General features: G+C 40.5%; 1 protein-coding gene across 1 annotated transcript; it reads left to right on the top strand.

Annotated features, from left to right (window-relative positions):
* The first annotated feature begins 771 nt into the window (after positions 1 to 771).
* myg1 (myg1 exonuclease) lies at positions 772 to 17,829 on the top strand. Its single transcript, XM_035152911.2, has 7 exons — positions 772 to 1,143; positions 2,140 to 2,252; positions 5,326 to 5,485; positions 6,463 to 6,612; positions 8,254 to 8,376; positions 9,136 to 9,317; positions 17,352 to 17,829. The coding sequence occupies exons 1-7, from the start codon at positions 877 to 879 to the stop codon at positions 17,539 to 17,541; spliced, it is 1,185 nt and encodes a 394-aa protein (XP_035008802.1). The 5' UTR covers positions 772 to 876; the 3' UTR covers positions 17,542 to 17,829.
* Positions 17,830 to 19,421: the final 1,592 nt, after the last annotated feature.

Here is a 19,421-nt window from a genome sequence, read left to right on the forward strand (position 1 = left end):
CACCCCCCCACCCCAGTTACAGTACATCGTATTTCATCTCATGTCTTAAATGGCTGGTCACAGAAATCCTTCCAAATTATAAATAACACCAAGCCAACAAATCAAAACGTCACTACGGTTTATTATAACAACAACTACAAAAACACATTAAAAACTAAAAATGTTCAAAAATCTTACCCAAATTGGAAAAAGTTTTAGTTACAAAGAATATTTGTGCCGCTAAAATTATAGTAACAGTTTTTTTCAGCGACAGAAAACCTTCTTAGGCCACTGTGGGTCTGGGTCTAGTAGCAATGCTAATAATAATAATAATAATAATAATAATAATAATAATAATAATAATAATAAATACTGCAACAACTACTACTAATAGTAATAATAATGATAACAACATTAATAATAATAGTATTACTACGATAACAACAACAACAACAACAACAATAATAATAATATATTTTCAGGGAATAATAGCAGCTTAAAATAAATTTACACATTTAATCTATATATTCCACTTTAAATCACATTGTAGAACATATATCGTGAGTCAGTTCTTAGTACCTTAGTTGTGCTAATGTTAACATTACTATAATAAAATATACGTTTTTAAAAAGTATTAAAAATAATTATGAATAGAATATTTATATTAAAAAACAAAACAACAACAAACTAATATCCTCTTGGAACCTGAAGGGGGCGGTAATGCAACATTCTGGATGCCAGCTGCCGTAATGCAACAAAAAGAAGAAGACTAATATCCTCTCCGGGGTTCTCCGGTTCTCAAAACAAGCGCACCACATCCGGTCCGGCTGCCAAATCCTTCCGCCGCTGCCACCACCACCAACGCGGTCCGCTGTGAATGAAAGTGTCGCACCCGGTATGATAACACTTAGTGTGATTAAAAACAGGATTTTAACAAACATTACCAAACCGCTGAGGGTTTCACGGCTCATAGCTCCACGCGCCATCCTCCGCTGTTTGCTCCCTGTGGTCGAGACTCGCGCAGCAGCTCGTTTCATGTCCAGCGAAGCGAAGAGACTCCGCTCAGAAAACATGTCGGCGACAAAGATCGGGACCCACAACGGCAGCTTCCACTGTGACGAGGTTCTGGCCTGTTTCTTCCTGCGCCAGCTCCCCGAGTACAAGGTGAGAGGAGATGCTAACGTGTGGCTAATGCTCCATCAGCTGTTTAACACCACAGTGTGTGTGTGTGTGAGACCTCTGCTTTGTAACAAACCCGAACACTGGAGGCACATCTGGATGTCACTGAATCCTGCAGGTGTTTGTGGACAGATGTTTTCTTGTGTTTCTCTGGTGTAGGTCCTATGTAACTGTTACACCATGTAATGTGACAACACACCAGACGGGGGTGCTGCTGTATAGAAAGATGCTGATCTCCCTGAAAGTTGAAATAGATCCATAAAATAAAATTATAATTATTATATGTCAGGTTGAAATAGCAAAATGTTCATCAGACTTATGTGTTTCTACCTTATCCTTATAGTGTCTTTATTAAGTGACTAACTGTTGACCTATGTGGATGGAGCCATAATAATAAACAGTATTATAGAAATAATTTCTATAATACTGTAATCTAAGTAAATATACATTGTAATCTCAACACCAGAATGAAAACACGACAGGTGCTGGTGTTAAAAACATCTTTCTCATGTCATATTTTATTACATGTTTTGCAGCCATCACAATAAGACAAACACACAACTCATGTCACGATATCTGTCACTGTATTATCCAGTCTTACTCCAATAGATAATAACCAGATGATGTTTTAAATACATTATCACACTGTGTGTAGATATAATGCTCGTTGTGTATTTGTATTAAAGTGTCTTCAGTAATGTCTGTGGATAAATTTACTGACTGGGCCTTTAACTAAAGGTTAGAGCCTTGCAAGAGACTTATTTCCATTGGATCCAATCATGGCCACATTATAAACATAGTTAATTGTCGTCATTGAATTCATTCCAGTGTGTTTGTCTCTGGGTTTGATGTGGTTTATAAAACCTAAATGAAGCCTGTGCATGAAATGTCAGTTACTTCCTGGAGATCTTCTCTTCAACTTTACCAGAGACTTGATAGTAAATCCTCACAGATCCACAAATCCTTCTATTCCTTTCTCAGGATGCTGAGATCGTCCGGACCAGGGACCCGGCGAAGCTGGCAGAGTGCGACATTGTTGTAGATGTGGGAGGAGAGTTTGACCCGAAGAAGCACCGCTATGACCATCACCAGAGGTACGGCACTGACACGGGGCTGCTGCTAAGATTTGTTTTTGATTTCTGTAGACGTTTGGAATAAAATGAACTGAGATTGGGGAGGATATGGATATTTGTAGAGCACAAATGTAACAAACATCATTAACAATGGTTCTTTCCATTTAGAGACAGCCCTCATGATTACTAAACAACAGATCTTTTCCTGCTTTCAAATGTTACACTAGACATGTTAACATGAACACCAATATTCTGATATTAACCATGTGTTTTCTCATTAACTTGATTAAAGCCATACTTTAAATAAGTAATAAGTGAGTAAAGATTAATTGTGAAGCTATTTAAATGACCAATTAAATGACCAATCATTATTATAATATTTCTGCTGTTGCAGTCACACAACCCAAGAGTTTAGACATTGACAAGATTGTCAAGAGGTTAATCAGTAAGTGTTTGTTGTGAGGCCTGCATTGGATCAAATGCATAGACTCCCATGTAACATTACACTTTTATCCAAAGCGACTTCCTATAAGTGCATTAAACCATGAGGGTACAAACCCCATCACCAAGAATCATGCAAATACATTAGCTTCAAAAAAGCCGAGCTACAAAGTACTACATGTAAGTGACACTTGACTTCGACCATCTTCTTAGCCAAGGTGTAGTCGGAAGAGGTGTGTATTGATTTTTGTATTATTGTATTGACATATGTGTTGATACATCTGTAAACATGAGCCTCTTTACCCTTGGATTTAACCACACATTTTCTATTTGCTGCCATCGTGTCATCCTAAACTCTAGACGGGTAAATATAAATGGATTTCAGATCCATCACTCTTTTAAGTTGTTGTCCATAAAACAAGGCTATAAATGTACATTATAATTGGTACCAAGGATGAGAGGAATCCTTGAAGCCTCCTGATTGCATTAAATCCTGAATGACCAGCCTCCGTGTTTTCTGCTACATCTCCGTCCAAAGTTCCTTCCGAGTGATTGCATTCACTCCAAGTCTCGTCACGTGGAGTAATCAGCCCACTCCAGTTGTCTCAGCTTAATGTCCTGATGATAATCAGCGATAGCTTTTATGACCACGGTGAAAGATGTGCCGGAGCTCTCTTCCTGGCAGGCGGTTAGTGATAATTAGCCCTTCAATTGAACGGCCCCCTGCCGTTGGCTCACGAGGCCACGACACTGTCAGGGGCCGCAGGAGAATGCCGCTGTCACTCACACATGCAGATGGGGCCAAGGTGGTGGTGATGGCAGTGATGGATGGATGGGCTGGGGTGCTGCAGGAAGCTGGATAAGGAGCTGCCAAGTGCGATTAGATTTCAATAGCACTTTAAAAATTTTATGTGCAGATTAAGTTGACAGCAAAACCAATACATCACGATTACAATGTAAAATAAGACTGTAATTAAGCCACTAAAAGAGTAAAATTACATTCTGGGGAAAAGTTTTTGTACATTGTTTCTTGCCAAAAGTTAGATGAGAAGATCGACATCACTCATGTCTGTCATTTTAAAAGGAGATCAGAGATGGATAGCTTAGCTTTAAGACTAAAAGAAGGAGAAACAGCTTGTTTATTCATTTATTCATTCCTTCTTGAGTGAGGCCTCAAATAGCAGAGAGATTCCTGGATGCAGTTAAAAGCTTGACCGTTGCGAGGTAGATGCCAATACCAATATTGGAGAGTAAAACATTTCGGAAACTGATATATCTGCAAAAACCATTACTCCAAAGATGACATTATCAAACTCTTTTGACAAAGACATGCAATTTTACAGTTTAACCGTATACTCTATTATAAAAAATGCACATAATTTCTCCACAGTTTATAAAAGTTTTCTTATCGGTGTAAATCAGCAAGTATGTCGACATTACCGATTTGTTTGTGAAAGGGTCACAAATGCTCATTTGTATTATCATGTTATTGCATTTATTGGAAACTTCAAACTCAAAGTGTTAAAAGTTGACAGCTGTTTAAATTAGTCCTTAAAAAAGCATGTATTCAGCTTTAAATGGTGTGAAATTGAAAAGCCAATTATCACGTTTGTCTTCAATATGTTATTGATTGAATCATTAACTTAATGGGTCTTTTCTTTCTAATGATGTGCAATAGTACGTGACATATTTAAACGTTTTTTTTAATCTTCTTCTTCACTCACCTTGATTTAGTTCAGTTTGGTAAATGCTCCTCGGCTCAGAAAGGAAACATCTTAGCCTTTCACAGTTAGTTTGACGACTCGACTCCTCTTTGCAAACTGTATCTTTTCTTTCACAAATTTTCCTCTCACTCATTCAGTCCCATCTCCTGATAATCCGAATAGAAATGCCTCAGCTTGGCCAATTAGTCCTTTTAATGGCTGTGATTACCCCCCTGCTTGTCACTCATTCATTTCACGGCCTGAGCTGCAGCCCAAGCCTCCTAATTAAGCCTGAATTAAATGACCAGCAAGGGCTCAGTACTGGAGCCCACCCATCTCAGCACGTGGCTAAGGAGAGACCTCCGGTGGCGTTTATTTATGTGTTCTCACGCTCACACACTCGCCCGCGAGCTCTCGAATGCCAACTCGCTGCCTGAAGCTGAAGAGATTATTCGACACATGTCCCCTTGATGATATCTGATACGTGTCCAAAGATCTGCTGCACACATGTGGCTGCAGCAGGAAAATCTTTGAATAGCTTTTGAGCAGCTAATGAGCAGAAGACTGATGATTTTGAATCACCCAAACCTTAATCTAAATATGAAGTGTGGATATCACTGAGCTCCGATTGTCCAGTCACTGTATCTCATTTAAAAAAATTATATATGCTGTTGTCTTGTTTGTTTCCTACGTCAGAGACAGAACTCATTAAAATACTGCACATTTGATTTACTTGCTTTTTTTACATGAACATAAACTGGGTGTGCAAATTGTTTTTCTAAATAAATCATCATGTAGCCTCAATCAGGAACATTTATTGTTCTTCTGCAGATTATTTTCAGGATTAATTTGTTAATCTTTTGTCAATAAAATGTGAAAAACAGCTGTTTTTAAAACTACTTTTCTGTTTCTGTAGTAGTCAGCTAATAGAGTGGTTTCTTTTTCCTCAGGACATTTACAGACAGCTACCACAGTTTGAATCCAGAGAAGCCGTGGGTGACCAAACTCAGCTCCGCCGGCCTGGTCTACATGCATTTTGGCCATCGGGTGCTGGCTCAGCTGACGCAGCTGAAGGAGGATGACAAGCAGCTGGAGGTGCTCTATGACAAGGTGGGAGGAGAGTGACAACAGATTTTCAACAGGCTGTGAATTACCATTGATTGTGTTTTATAAGCTTTTGGCGATAAGAGCCGACGCCTGTGTCAATTTGCTGTAAACATAAACATGGGGTGTCTGCAGCTGAATTTCCCCGTCATGTCCTGCCTCCTACACGCTCTACTTACATCCCTCGCCTGAATGTTCCAGACATGTTCCTGTTGTCGTGAACACAGGTACAACAACTGGATAAACACCTGCTGTGTTTTTTATATGGAAGCAAAACTGGGAAATATCCAGACCCAATATTTCGGAAAATTAAATGGAGTTCAAACGGCTTCGTCAGAATCAATTTGTAGACACTGCAGTTATATTTAATGTAATTTAGACAGCTCAGCCAGCAGGAGGCCTCAGCACATAGAGATTTAAATGGTCAGGCCCATTAAGCAGCTAAATCTGAGGTCACCATGAATATTATCACTATTATAACACTAATCATTGGAGTTTTGATGTGTCAGTTTGTCGAAAGCCCACAGTAATCCTTTTACTCACGAGGCTTTGTTTATTCTCGGATGTTTCATGTCTCAACCCTGAGCCAGTTCAAACAAACTGTTCCTCTATTTTTGCCTCAAAGCTTAGTTCCACTTGTAAAATGTCAACTCTTTGATGATTGACCTTGTGATGTGCTGGAGAGTTGACTTTTCAGCCCTTAATATGTTTCAGTATATCTGTTCCTCTTCTACTTGCTCTGGGAGCTTTGCCAGTGACTTGCTAAAAAGCTGCAATTTGCCAATTTCCTCTTGGTTTAATGATCCAGCCTTGCAATTTGGTCTCCAGTAAATGCCCACACACTGTGTCCAAATCAATCTCAGTAATCTCAGTGCAATTCTCTCCCCTGAAAGTCCAAATGTCTTTACTGCATTAGCCGGCCAGTGCTTCTTTATAAAATCTACAGTTCCATAATGTTTCATGTCTCTTTCGATTCCTCGCAGCTGTACGATAACTTTGTGGAGGAGGTTGATGCCATAGACAACGGCATTTCCCAGTATGAAGGGGAGCCCCGCTACGCCGTTTCCAGCACGATGAGTGCACGTGTCGGCCACCTGAACCCACGCTGGAACAGCAAGAGTCAGGACACTGAGGTGAGCGCATGTGAGTGATGACATGAGTGTGCATGTGTACTCCCTCACAGTTTGTTCTATATCAGCTTGATGCAGTTGAACTAATTACACCAGTTAATTAAACAATTCTAACTTATAACTTGCATATATAAATGTATAAGCCACACACACAAACAGTAATAAACCAAATTCAGTTTCATTTTATAAAAAATACTGATTATGAAATCTTCACTGCAGATAAACCAGGTAGGATGAACACAAAGTTAAACTTTTTATAAAAATCTCTGCACACAATGTCCAGTATGCAAACAATTAAAAAGTGACAGTATATTTCAGCCTGGCAACAGACAGGTAATAAACTTAAAAACAATACATTTTAAACTCAAATTACATCAGTAGAGAGAAATGTATAAATCATATCCATTTCAAAAAGCAAAAATACAATAGAAACAAAAGACATATCTCAAAGAATGTTTAAAGTCAATAACCTTTGTCACCTTGCAACAAATCTGAAATGTGAATCATTGAAGTCCCTTTTTGTTTCTGATAACTGAATGTTTTTCATGATGATCTCGCACAACCTGGGAAACCTGTAGTGAAACAAAAAGACAAACTAGGTTAAGAATCTTGAGGTAAACACCTCAGGTTTAATGCAGTGCTCTGAGTTGTGCTGAAACAACAGAGCCCCAGAAATGGACCAGAGTGACTTCTCTATCCTCATTAGTGCAGGAGTGGAACGCCTGCAGGGAAACAACAAATGTTTTCTCCAGAATCTCATGAGATGCCTGCAGCCTGGCTGCATATATGTTGACTATACCTACATTTTTCCATTGTCGTGGACCATCCCAGTGGAGAAGCCAGCCTATTTATAATTTTTACCATATTTCAGTTCACATGATTTTATGTCCTGGTCTTTTCCTCCAATTTCCCTACTCACGCCGAGAGGTGAGACAGTTCTGACACTTCAAAAAGTGAGAAAGATTTAAATTGGAAGAAGGTTTGGCAGGTAAATTAATGGCTGACTGACCTGCTGAACTCTGAACAGTGGCTGTTTGTGATAAGTGAAAAACCTAAATGGATTTTCTCCTCCAGCCACAACTGTTGAACTCAGGGACATTGCAGACCCCTCAATCAGATGTATGCAGCTTAGGATTCTCTCTCTCTCTCTGTCTCTCTCTGTGTGTGTGTGTGTGTGTGTGTGTGTGTGTGTGTGTGTGTGTGTGTGTGTGTGTGTGTGTGTGTGTGTGTGTGTGTGTGTGTGTGTGTGTGTGTGTGTGTGTGTGTGTGTAAAGGCTATGGTGTGCACACGTGCTGATGATTGCATGGGTTTGAATCCATATCTGTCTTTCTCATGCTCTCTTGGTTGGAGAGAGGAAGGTCAGACTGAGGTTTGTGCAGAACGTGACATGAAGCTGATGAAGCAATTGCTGCAGAGATCAGTGAGGAGATGTTTAGACACATCAAAATGCACAATCCAATGACAAAGGTGGTGATTGATCATTAGGATTTTGCACCAAGTTATTTTTCTCTTTCATTTAAATTACATCTTCAGTCATGTCGGTTGTCAAAACAATGTATTTCTGCCTTCACAATATGCTACAGTGTTACTGTCGCATTAATTCACTGTATTAATTTGTGTATGTTTACTCCTGTTTTCACCAGGAGGGTTTCAGGAAGGCCATGAAAATGGTTGGGGAGGAGTTCCTGGACCGTGTGGATTTTTACCAGTCCTCCTGGTTGCCGGCTCGTGTGGTGGTGGAGGAAGCTGTTAAGCAAAGACATCAGGTACTTGACCCTCTGATCTAATGTTCATATTGTCATTTAGTTTTTTGTTTCCCTTCGCGAGTTCATGCCACCTTAGTTATAAAGAAATACTGCAATACTGTTATTACCTTTTTATTAATTAATTTTGCTCCTTGTATTTTACTGTGTAGATTACGTGTTGTATGTAATACACATTTATACCAACCACACTAATCACTAAATAACTGTTCAGCCAGCTCCTCCAGGAGATGAGGGTAGTTTAGTATGGACCCAGAACAGTCTTAAATTATTCCAAAAACTTAAAAAAAACAAAACAAATTTATATTAGATTTTAGAATGACACCCATTTTCATGTTTTGTATGAAGCACTTTATAACATAACATTTAAATTTATTACATTCTTTTCAATGATAGTCATAATACATGTACCTTTTTTAAAATCCCTAATGGAGATATTTGGCAGTGGCTGCATGATTCATATCTGTGTTGTTTTCTATTTTCAGTTCTTTGAAAACTTGAAATACTTATTTCGAATATAATGAAAAAATATACTGTTCTGGTCTCATATTTAGCTTCTGTTACATCACGTTATATAATATTAGACATTATTATATTGACAAACTTGATTATGAAGGTGTAACATTAGATTATTTTTTTTCTAAATTACACAAAGAACTGCAATTGTCACCTTTCTCCAAAATTACAGCGCTCCCCTTTTTTTGTGGTTCTCATTTATCTTGCGTATAACATGCAATTTCACGGTTCCCTTCACATCTCCAGGTAGATCCCAGTGGAGAGGTTCTGTTGTTTTCCCAGGGCGGGTGTCCCTGGAAGGAGCATCTGTTTGCCCTGGAGAATGATCTCAAGGTGGAGACGCCCATCAAGTTTGTCCTGTACCCAGACCAGAACGGACAGTGGCGGGTCCAGTGTGTTCCCGCTGGGCTCCACACCTTTAATAACAGGTAATTTTATTTTTCCAATTCAAAATATTATGCTAAACTACGAATTTCAGCCACTTGTGTCTGAGCTCTTATTATTTCGGGCACTACCCAGACGTCACTTTCAAGTTACGGTTGAAATATCGACTGGGAAATTAAAAGCTTTGCCTTCACGCTCAGTTCCCTCTCCACCACAGCAGTCCGGTACAAAGCACCGCATTACTGTTGATGTCCCACTAAACCCACCTGTCAATCTCCTGCTCCATCCTCGTCACATCCACCAACACAACCCCCAGATACTCCGTCACTCGGGTTGAGAACCAATTCTTCACACTTGAAGGTGCTGAGTCTCATCATGGCCCCTTCACACTCTGCTGCAACTCGCTCCAGTGTTGGCTAAAGGTCACAGCCTGATGAGCCAATAGAATCACATCATCTGCAAAGAGCAGCGATGCAATTCTGATCCTCCCGATGCAAACACTCTCCCCCGCCCCCTGCACCTTGAGGTCGTGTCCATGAATATTACAAACAGGATTGGAGATGAGGGAAAACCCTGGATTTTGGTTTGCTGAGGATGTCGATGCCACTTTCACTTTGGTATTTCAAGAACCAGGTGGTTTGTGGCTTGCAGCAGGTGCCCTGGTAACCGGCACCCCCCACCCCCCACAGAATGAAATTGCCATTCTGCGTGATGAGCTTTTGATCTGAAGTGTATAAGGAGCACCTTGCATGAGTTACCTTGGCAGAAATCAAGAATGCAGAACTTGCAGGGATGTTGTGACCCTGACTAGCAAACAGGTTCTCACAGACGGGATTGATTTATTTATTATTCATTTATTATTTATTTACCTGTGGAAAACCCAGTGACAGACAGAGCTCCGGAGTCTCCCCGATGAGCTCTGGTGACAGATGATTTCACTTTCATACTTATTTGACAACTAGCCACAGAAGGCTGACATGTCATCCGGGGAGAATATCTCTTTGTTTTCTTCTCACACTGGTCTCAAAGGGTTTGAAAGGATGTAAACAAACCCAATACCTCCTGAGCCCTTCCTCCAGGCTCACCTCTCTCACTCAGGTGTTTCCTTTTTAGTTTTCCTAATGATAATTGCACGCTCTGCTTCACATACAGCAGGCTGGGTCATTCTTATTTAAACATGCTCCAAGATGTTTATGAAGGTGATTATTATGAATGTGAGTTTCACGCTCTATTGAACAACACAGGCTTGTTAGATTATCTGTCCCAATTATCTTTAAATATAAGCAATGAAGAAACCAGTACTTCGGTATTTGAATGTGCTTTAATTAAACAGAAATGTATTTTTTGCAAAAAATATCAACTGTTAATGCACAATTTCGGCAGCCAAATTTTTTGCTCTCCAGTCTCTCTCTTGTTATTCCAAATGTCCCTTGGGATCAATACAATATTCATCTGTCTATCATTCTGCCACTAGTTCACTACACTGCAACTTTTTTCTTTTATATACTTCCTGGATGCTCTTCTTTCATGGACCTGTCAGCTGACCTATCAGTACACATCTTGGTTGTCTACCATAGGATAATGTCTCTGTCTCAGTGTGATGGTGGTTAAGTGCTTTGGCCTTTTTTTACTTTTTATTATACAAACATTGGTTACAGATAAAGTAACTATGTCATCTGTTGTAATTCTCCCCTTCATATTGAAATCTTTGGGACCAGCCCTCATGTGTTGTCTTAGTTCAGCCGTGTACCATGAAGGTCCTTCTTGTGTTTCTTGCTGGACTGATCACAAATTACAAATTACCATCGCATGTTCAGTACACTTTTAGAAACCAATGATTTTAGATATGTTGCAGATTGAGTCAATGCAGTTGTTTGGTTGCAGAAAATCTCTCTTTCCTCATTTATCAGTGTGATACTGAGGAATTTTTCCAATGGCAGATGATTCCATCCCCATTTAGAACACCCTGCGTCACTCAGTGGGAGCACTCTGTTTCCACATCACCATCATCAGTCTGCTCTTCTAACCACGTCATTCAGTTCACAAAGCTTTGTTGGTGCAACCTTGAAGTTGGTTCGGGCACAGCCAGCACGTCAAAGAAGGGGGACACTTTCCTGGATTCTGTACCTGGTCCTCTAGTTTTGCTTTTATTAGCACAAACACAGACGGGTCAGCTCGCAGCCGCTGAGGAGACACTCGCTGAAATGGACAAAATAGTATTGCAGTAGAATCACTATTCTCCATTTGAATCTTTTAATATTTTTTGATGTTGTGATACTTTGGATTGTTTGTGCCATACATGTAAATATCTCACCTTTCCGGGCTGTGTGCATTAGTGCCTAGTTGTTGATCATTTTCTCATCTCCTAGTCATAATGAGGACTTCACCCCACAGGCCTGCCACTTAAAGGAAAGCTCCCTCATCCGTGCCCATTAAATCACATTAATATTCACTAGTGACACCCAGTGCCACTCAGTAGAAAATGGTGTTGACAAGACAAAGACCCGATGTGTTAATTTTCCCAGATAATTAACACCCCTGAAGTTTGTGTCCCCTGCCTCTAGAGGGGAATTGTTTACCTGATTAGCATCTTCTGCACGTTGACCCGCAATGCTGCTACTGCTCATAACATTTTACACTGTCTACAGCAGAGTGCAAACCAGTGTACGTTTGGTGCAGCCCTAACTGGCTCTCCCACAGCAGCATGGCCTCCTCTCCTTCTTTTCTCTCACTATTAGCTACTGCGATTTCTTCCTGACCCTCTCCCCCTGCTTCATGCAGCTGCCGTAGCACCGCTGGTTGAACTCTGGAAATATTCAAAACCAATTAATTGGAAAGCTAATCGCACTGTTCAGCTTTCCCTTGTGTGATTTCTAGGTAATCGGTTTTGCTAAGACCTCTCGCCCAGACTGTCTTCGTGCCGCCTCAGGACGAGCCCTTCTATGTCTTTGAAAACATTTTTTCAATTTACCGACATGCAGGATCAGACTTGAAAAACATTACTGTTATCTATTTGAACGAGCAGTCAACATTGACTTGCAGTTTGTGCAACGTACCTCAACTAACCAGACAAATTCTAACAGGCTCTAACATCCAACATCATCCCTTCCTTCTGCATATGATGATGCTTTGATTCAGACTTCTCACAGGCAGGTTTGCTGTCTGTGTGTTTGAGAGAGAAAATCAGCATGTGTGGGTCAGTGTTGCTGTTTCTGCCGACTGCCACAAATAAATCATGGAAAGTATGGAAATCACCGGCTATAGAAAATCTTTCCCACCGCAATGTTGCTGAGTCTTCTCCACTTAATCACCAGTGACAGAGGTGAAAGAATATTGGTTGTGATTTGTGCTTTACAAAACTATAGAGATGAAAAATATTGACTCTGGGAAATATTTTTTTTCATTTTTGGATACGAGTCAGAAATGGGCTGATTTGTTTGGCTCCATCTCTTACAAACTCTTATCACACTTTTTATCTCTTCTCACCATTTCCATCCCCATTTAGAACACTCTGCGTCAGTCAGTGGGAACACTCTGTTTCCACATCACCACATCATGAATGCACTTATTGTAAGTCGCTTTGGATAAAAGTGTCAGCTAAATGTAATGTAATGTAATTTCGATGTGTCAAAACATGTCAAGTTCAGTTTTTATTGATAATTTTATACATGCATGCATATGTTAACTATAACCATATGCTTTCCTATCAGATATGGGGTTGGAAATTGACATGCAACTTGCTGATTTAGATGCTTTTAAGGGATAAAAGCCAGGAATACTTTTTCCATTGCAAGATTTGTCTTAAAATGAATTTAAATTGGTAAAAATGGTCTTTAAAACTCATAAATTGAACTTGTGTATAGCTGTAGACACCCTGTGTTGTTCAGACTAAATCCCTTTGAGAAGAATTTAAAATGTCGGACTGTATGAATATTGACTTTACATCTCCGATACATTAGACCAGACAACCACAGCAGATGGTCTCTTAGCCACTGGTCCACCTGACCGCCATGTTTTTAGAATGTGTTGTTTCCTCTGACAGTATGTGCCCTGAAGCTTTTATCCCTGGTTTGACACGTCTCATCAATGATTCACTGTGGGCTGCTTGGGAGCAGTAGGGGGCTTCCAGAGCACATCATGCCCAAAGAAACAGGAAGAGGCTGGGATATCTGTTTGATTTCAGCCTGGCTGCACTCTTCCTTTCTATTTCCTCTCCTATTAGTTTCTTTTCCTCCTCTCTCTCTGTCTCTCTTTTTTCTCTAACATACAGTATTTGTCTGATTCCTATCGTCACCCAATTCCATTTCATCACCTTTTCCCTATATGCCTTGCTCCCTCCTGTTAAATTTCTCCCCCCACTTCCTCCATCCCTCCGTCATCCCTATCTCGCCTTCTCACCTTTCACACCCTCCACCCCTCCCTCGCCTCATCCCTGTGCTCAGCTTTTTCCCCCCACTCTGTTGCAGAATCTCATCAGGCGGCAGCCCTTTCAACTTAAGAGACACAGGGACCCGTGTGTGGTCATACCTCAAAAGATTTGATGTAATGCAAACGGGGTAGTTGCTGTGTAGAGCGACATAAGAACAATGGCCACTGAGATGGATAAAAAGCAGAGCTCCAGATGGCTCTGTCTCTGGGTGGCCTGCTTCCTTCCAGTGTGCAAGTGCCGACTTGCGAAAGGTGTGTTGTTATCACCCGTGTCCCTGCTACTGCACCTGGGGGAGAACAGGGTGTATTTTGATCAGCATTGCATTGCTAAGGAAATGTGAGAAGGAAGAGGGTGATGGAAGCAGTCCTTCCTCTGAGATGTAAAATATAGGGTAATATAGGATAATGATGAAAGATGACTAGGTCAATCAGAACATTACTGGAAAAATAAATAAATAATATATAAAAATATATTTTTTAATTAAGAGATAATTAGATCATTTAAATGTTCAGAAAACAGTAATTATAATTTCCAAAAAAAGCCCTTGTTAACTGTCCAATAGTTGAGGATGAGATAAAAATATAAAATATATAAAGATATAAAAGGAAAAGCAGCAAATCCCTACAAATCAAAACCTTTGACTGGATAATGTTTGGCATTTTTGCTTAAGAATGTATTGAAAATGATTTAGCGATTATCTGAAAAGTTACAGCTTTCTTACACATTCAACTGAAGATCAAATGTTTGTGACATCTGAGATAAATTGAGAATGAAAAGCTAGGAGCTACGAAAAAAACAACAATCATGATGAGAAGACAAATTAGAAACAATTCTATAATTTTCTTTCAAAGATCATATTCGTCTCTTTTTTCCCACTCTGCCCTCTTTTGAGATCAATTGACTAAATCTCTGGTATATGGCTCCTGTTGAAAGAAGAAGAATAAAGTGTTTAAATTCTCTAGCACATAAATTGTGTCCATGAATTTTGAGTCAGCAGGCTGCAGGAGCATTTGGCACCTCCTCATGTTTAGGTCTTTGCCATCAACGGCATTCTGAGACAAATTTCGATTGCACCTGACTGATCACATTAAGCCTGAAGTGAACAAATAAATTATAAAAATATGCCAGGAAAAAAAAGCAATTCTGGTGTGGTGCTTTATTTGATAAGAAGAAAATAGGATGATACACCTGGGTACAACAATACTGGAGAAGGTGGCGAGTTTCACTGCTCGGTTCAGGAGCTTAAACTGAACCACAGTATCTTCATGATATATTTCAGGATGTCTGCTGGACAGATTGAAGAAGTGCTGCAGAAACTGGCCCCAAGATCGTAGTTAAAATTTAATTTAACGAAAGTCCTGTTTGTTCGTAAACAGTCCCAGCTGTGCGTAATGGTCCGTTCCTTTTCTTGTTGCCTGTTGCTTGATCCTAAATTCACGTTACATTGTATCCCTTTAAAGGCAAAAACAACTGAGCAATGGCTAAAGACTAATATATTTAAAATAATCGACAAATATACTTAATATCAGACTGGATAGAGGAAGAAGTGGTTCTACTACTGCTGCTTCAAAGTGTGACGTCACCAACACACATTCTGATTGGTTAGATATGTACATGTCGAAAGCGACTCCTTGGAAAATCGACCTTGTTTCGAAAAATACCAAAAGCAGCAATATTGTCCGTCAACATTCGCACATAAAGCCGGTGCTGACTGAACGTAGGTTCACAAAATATTAATAACGGATGAATCACATGAAAAAAACGCCTTGTGTGCAAAGGACTTGCATCTCTCCAAGGAAAAACATGTTTAAACTCTCTACTATAGAAATTGTGTCCATAGATTATGAGTCAGCAAGCTGCAGGAGAATTGAATACCTCTGCACACATGACCGTCATAATCCGATTGGGCACAACATCTCTAAATACAAGCAGATTTGTCCCATTTATTTTCCTAATTAAGCAGCTTCTCCCAATATCTGTCTCATAATGGTTTAATAAAGGTCTTAGTGGGGAGGGGGGGGTCTTATCCCATGAAAAGAGTAATTTGCTAATCGTGGCCTTATTTTTAGACATCGGTCATCTTGAGAATCAGAGCTTCCTGGCCTGTCATAACAACAGTCATCCCCCTCCTACTCTTTTCCTCATTACCAGCCCTGTTGACCTTTCTGCTGAGCTCGTTTTCCAGCCGTACTGGGGAGCTATTGATTGCTCGGTTCATTTAACAGGGATTACGGGTTCGTCATGCTTTCCTCCCCATGTTGTCTCATGACAGTCTTAATGGGGATGAGATTGTACAGACTGCCGGTGAGAGGAGTCTGAGAAAAATCGAGTTTCAGTGCACGTGTACACATCAACAATTATTTTCGTGGGATTTCTGATGGATTTAGAAGCTCCTCACATCCTGAATCTTATGTTATACAGAATGGTAAAGAATATTTAAAAGGAAAACTCAGAAGGAGAGAAAACATTTGACTCATTTCAAACTTTTTGACAGCCATTTCACTTTTAGTCTCACAGGTTTGAGCTGTTCCATACTTCATCGAGCGTGTGACAGCGAGGAAGAGAAGCCCGAGGTTAACATGACATTTTATAATGAAACTTGATGCCTTTTAGCAGATTGAGTGAGTTTTTAAGGGCTTTTCAAGTCTATTTCAGAAGCAGTGGAAGGGAGAGAGGCGAGTGATGAAGTGATGAGTCAGAATGGAATCAGAATCGGTATCAAAGACGACTAAATCTATCAATTATTATACATACGGACAATACAGTGGTCTGAGAGGAAGGAGATAATAACTCCATCAAGGCAGGAATCACACACACACCATCACGTAATGTGTTTCAAACCATGTGCCAGGCTGTAGACGGGTCTGTGCTTCTTCCAGTGGGTGGTAAATGAGCTGCTCTACATATTTATGAATTTTCAGCCTGTGTATGCGACATCCAAAGACACTTAGTTGGGGTCAGCTCGTAAGCCCTGGCAGAACCAATCTTTTCTCCACCTCGTAAGATTGCCTGTTGTCTCCGCTGCCACCGCTCGTCTCTCCGACCGCGGTGCCAATCTGGGATTTTTCCACATCACTGGAGAGGGACAAAGCTGGTTTTAGTCGTCATTTTGCTGGGACTGATTGCAATGGCGCTGTATGCGAGGGTTACTGCAGTTTACCTTTAATGGCAGCAGTTTTTACCTCACATTCTCCAGGTCATGGAATCTGAAAATACAAAGAGCAATTCAAGTCTTACTGCAGAAGCCATACAGAAAATAACGGAAGGAAATCATCATTTACTTCTCATCTTTAAACGTCTTTGTTGTCGTTTTGTCCAAAAAACAGCACAAAACCCATAGACCCTTTGTTTAATGTTGTATAAGACAAAGCAAGGACACAAATCTTCACAGTTGAGAAGATATGGCCAGACATTTTGGGGTATTTTTGCTTTAAAAAGTGACTCAAACAAAAGTAGTTTTCTTTGGTTTGATTCTCGTCATACACTGATATTTTGTTAATAGGATTCCTGGGTTAGAAGTGGTGTTATAATTGCTGGTTTTCTGCTTGTGCAGACATGTACAGCCCAGTGTGTCAACAGGAAGTGAGCAGCTGACCACATAGCGTACTCCATCTGTGAGCCAACCTGCCCTTCTGTCTTCCTCTCCCAGGCTGTCCTTGCTAGAGGAGTGGCGTGGCGTCAGAGACGATGCGCTGTCGAAGCTCAGCGGGATTAAGGGCTGCATCTTCGTCCACACTGGAGGCTTTATTGGCGGGAACAAGACCCAGGAAGGCGCCCTGGAGATGGCCCGGAGGACCCTGCAGGCTGCAGCCCAGTCCCCTGCAAATGGAAGCAGCTGACCGGTTGGAGAAGGTGGCCAACAGCACATTTTGTTCTCGGGGTTAGTCCTCAGAGAGGATGGCAAGGATTAAAATGTTATTTTCCTAGCTTGAAGTTTGTTCGTCCCACCCAGGGCTAATGTTTTGTTCTGTTTTGCCAGAATTTGGATGGTATGGAAATGGCAGCCAAATAACCTTGGACCAGTTCCCTAATACCTATGTCTATAAACACTCTGAATGTTATTCTTCTCCCCATCTGTACTAAAATCTGTTTCGGTATTCATTTGAAATAAAAAACTATTTGGATTATATTCTGGTCTTCTTGAAACATCTCAGTATTTGGTTGAATCCACAAATCCCAATCCCCCGTTTCCCATTCTCTTGATTTTTGCTCACTACGTTCAAATGCACAAGATATTACAGGTTCCCTTTTTCCAAAAATGATGATAAAAGCTGATTTAACACTAAGTTAACATTTTGACACAGGTCAGTGTGATAAGAACGATCTTTGGCAATAGAGAAACTTTGGCTTCATTTTTTGGGAGCTGACACGTCGTTCATCTTTATATACAGTCTGACCTTACCGCTGCTTTGACAAATATTTTTTGGTCACATATTCCAAATGTGCTGATTTACATGTCCGAATAAATCCAAATATTATCAACATAACCCACATCTCAATCAGAAAATGCAAAATTCTGAATAAGACTTAACTCAGAAGCTGTTAACATGACCTGTATTCCTGTTATAATATTTGGATTAATAGTGGAACATCAGCTGCCCACTCATCGACCAGCTCCGGCGTCTTCAAAGCCTGTGACTACCACAGACTTTTCCTTTCAAGGGTGGGTTTGCACACGGACGCACCTGGACGGCGGTGTTATCCTTTCATTTGCAGACGTGCCTAAATGAACTGCAGCACTACAAAGACATGCTGGGGCCACTTCTGCCGGCTGCACGATCAAAGCGTCAATAATGAGGCCTGTTTAATTCAGAGAAAATTCAATTTACACGCGGCACAAAGAGATTCTCGTTGGGGCAGCCGGTGTTGTGACAAGGTTACCTCCACAGTGAGACGCCGCTCACAGTCAATTTCCCTGTAATAAAGTCGGGGGGCCTTGAATTTTCTCATTAATGCTCCAAATCTTCATTCCCCCGTCGCTCTACCTGTTACTCCTCCCTCACTGCCTCTGCCCCGTCTAACACGTGCTCTATAATTTCATTTTATTTACATCACAGTGCAAATGCCCGAGCAGAGAATAAAGAAAATCATTCACGTGCTGTTAATGTTCCTCTGCTTATGAAACAGAGAAGCCTTTTATGCTCTGAGTGAAAACTGCTCACAAATAGAAAGATCAGACACCTTTAAATAAAATCACGTGCAAACATAATAGTCACAACAATGAAGATCTGATCTGTATCTAGTCTCAAGTGCTGAGTTATTGTCTCCTTTTACCTGAGAGAGCAATAATAGATTTAGAAAAGACATCTAGCTTTGTGCCTCTCTCTCACAAACACACACACACACACACACACACACACACACACTTTAGTGTTATTACTCCGCTCTATTGTGCTGGACCTTTTCCAAGGTCTCAATCCAATCTATACACATTTGTGACAGCCATTTAAAGTCACATGGTTCTCATTGTAATCTCTACCAGGCAGCCTTGTGTTGTTATGAGAGATACAGATGATTACCCCCCCCCCCCTCTTTTTCCAGCCTCCCTCGCTGAAAGGAGGCATGAGATTGCGAAGGTGTGTTCAATGTGACGGTGTAATTGCAAACGCTTTGAGAGAAACATCACATTGAAAGGAAAGGAGAGGGGGGAAAAAAACATTTGTAGCCTAATATGTATTGATTTGAGTTTCCAGCCACCACTTTACCCTCGCATGCACAA

This window comes from Hippoglossus stenolepis, chromosome 3, assembly GCF_022539355.2.
Source record: "Hippoglossus stenolepis isolate QCI-W04-F060 chromosome 3, HSTE1.2, whole genome shotgun sequence".
NCBI classification, from domain to species: Eukaryota; Metazoa; Chordata; class Actinopteri; order Pleuronectiformes; family Pleuronectidae; genus Hippoglossus; species Hippoglossus stenolepis.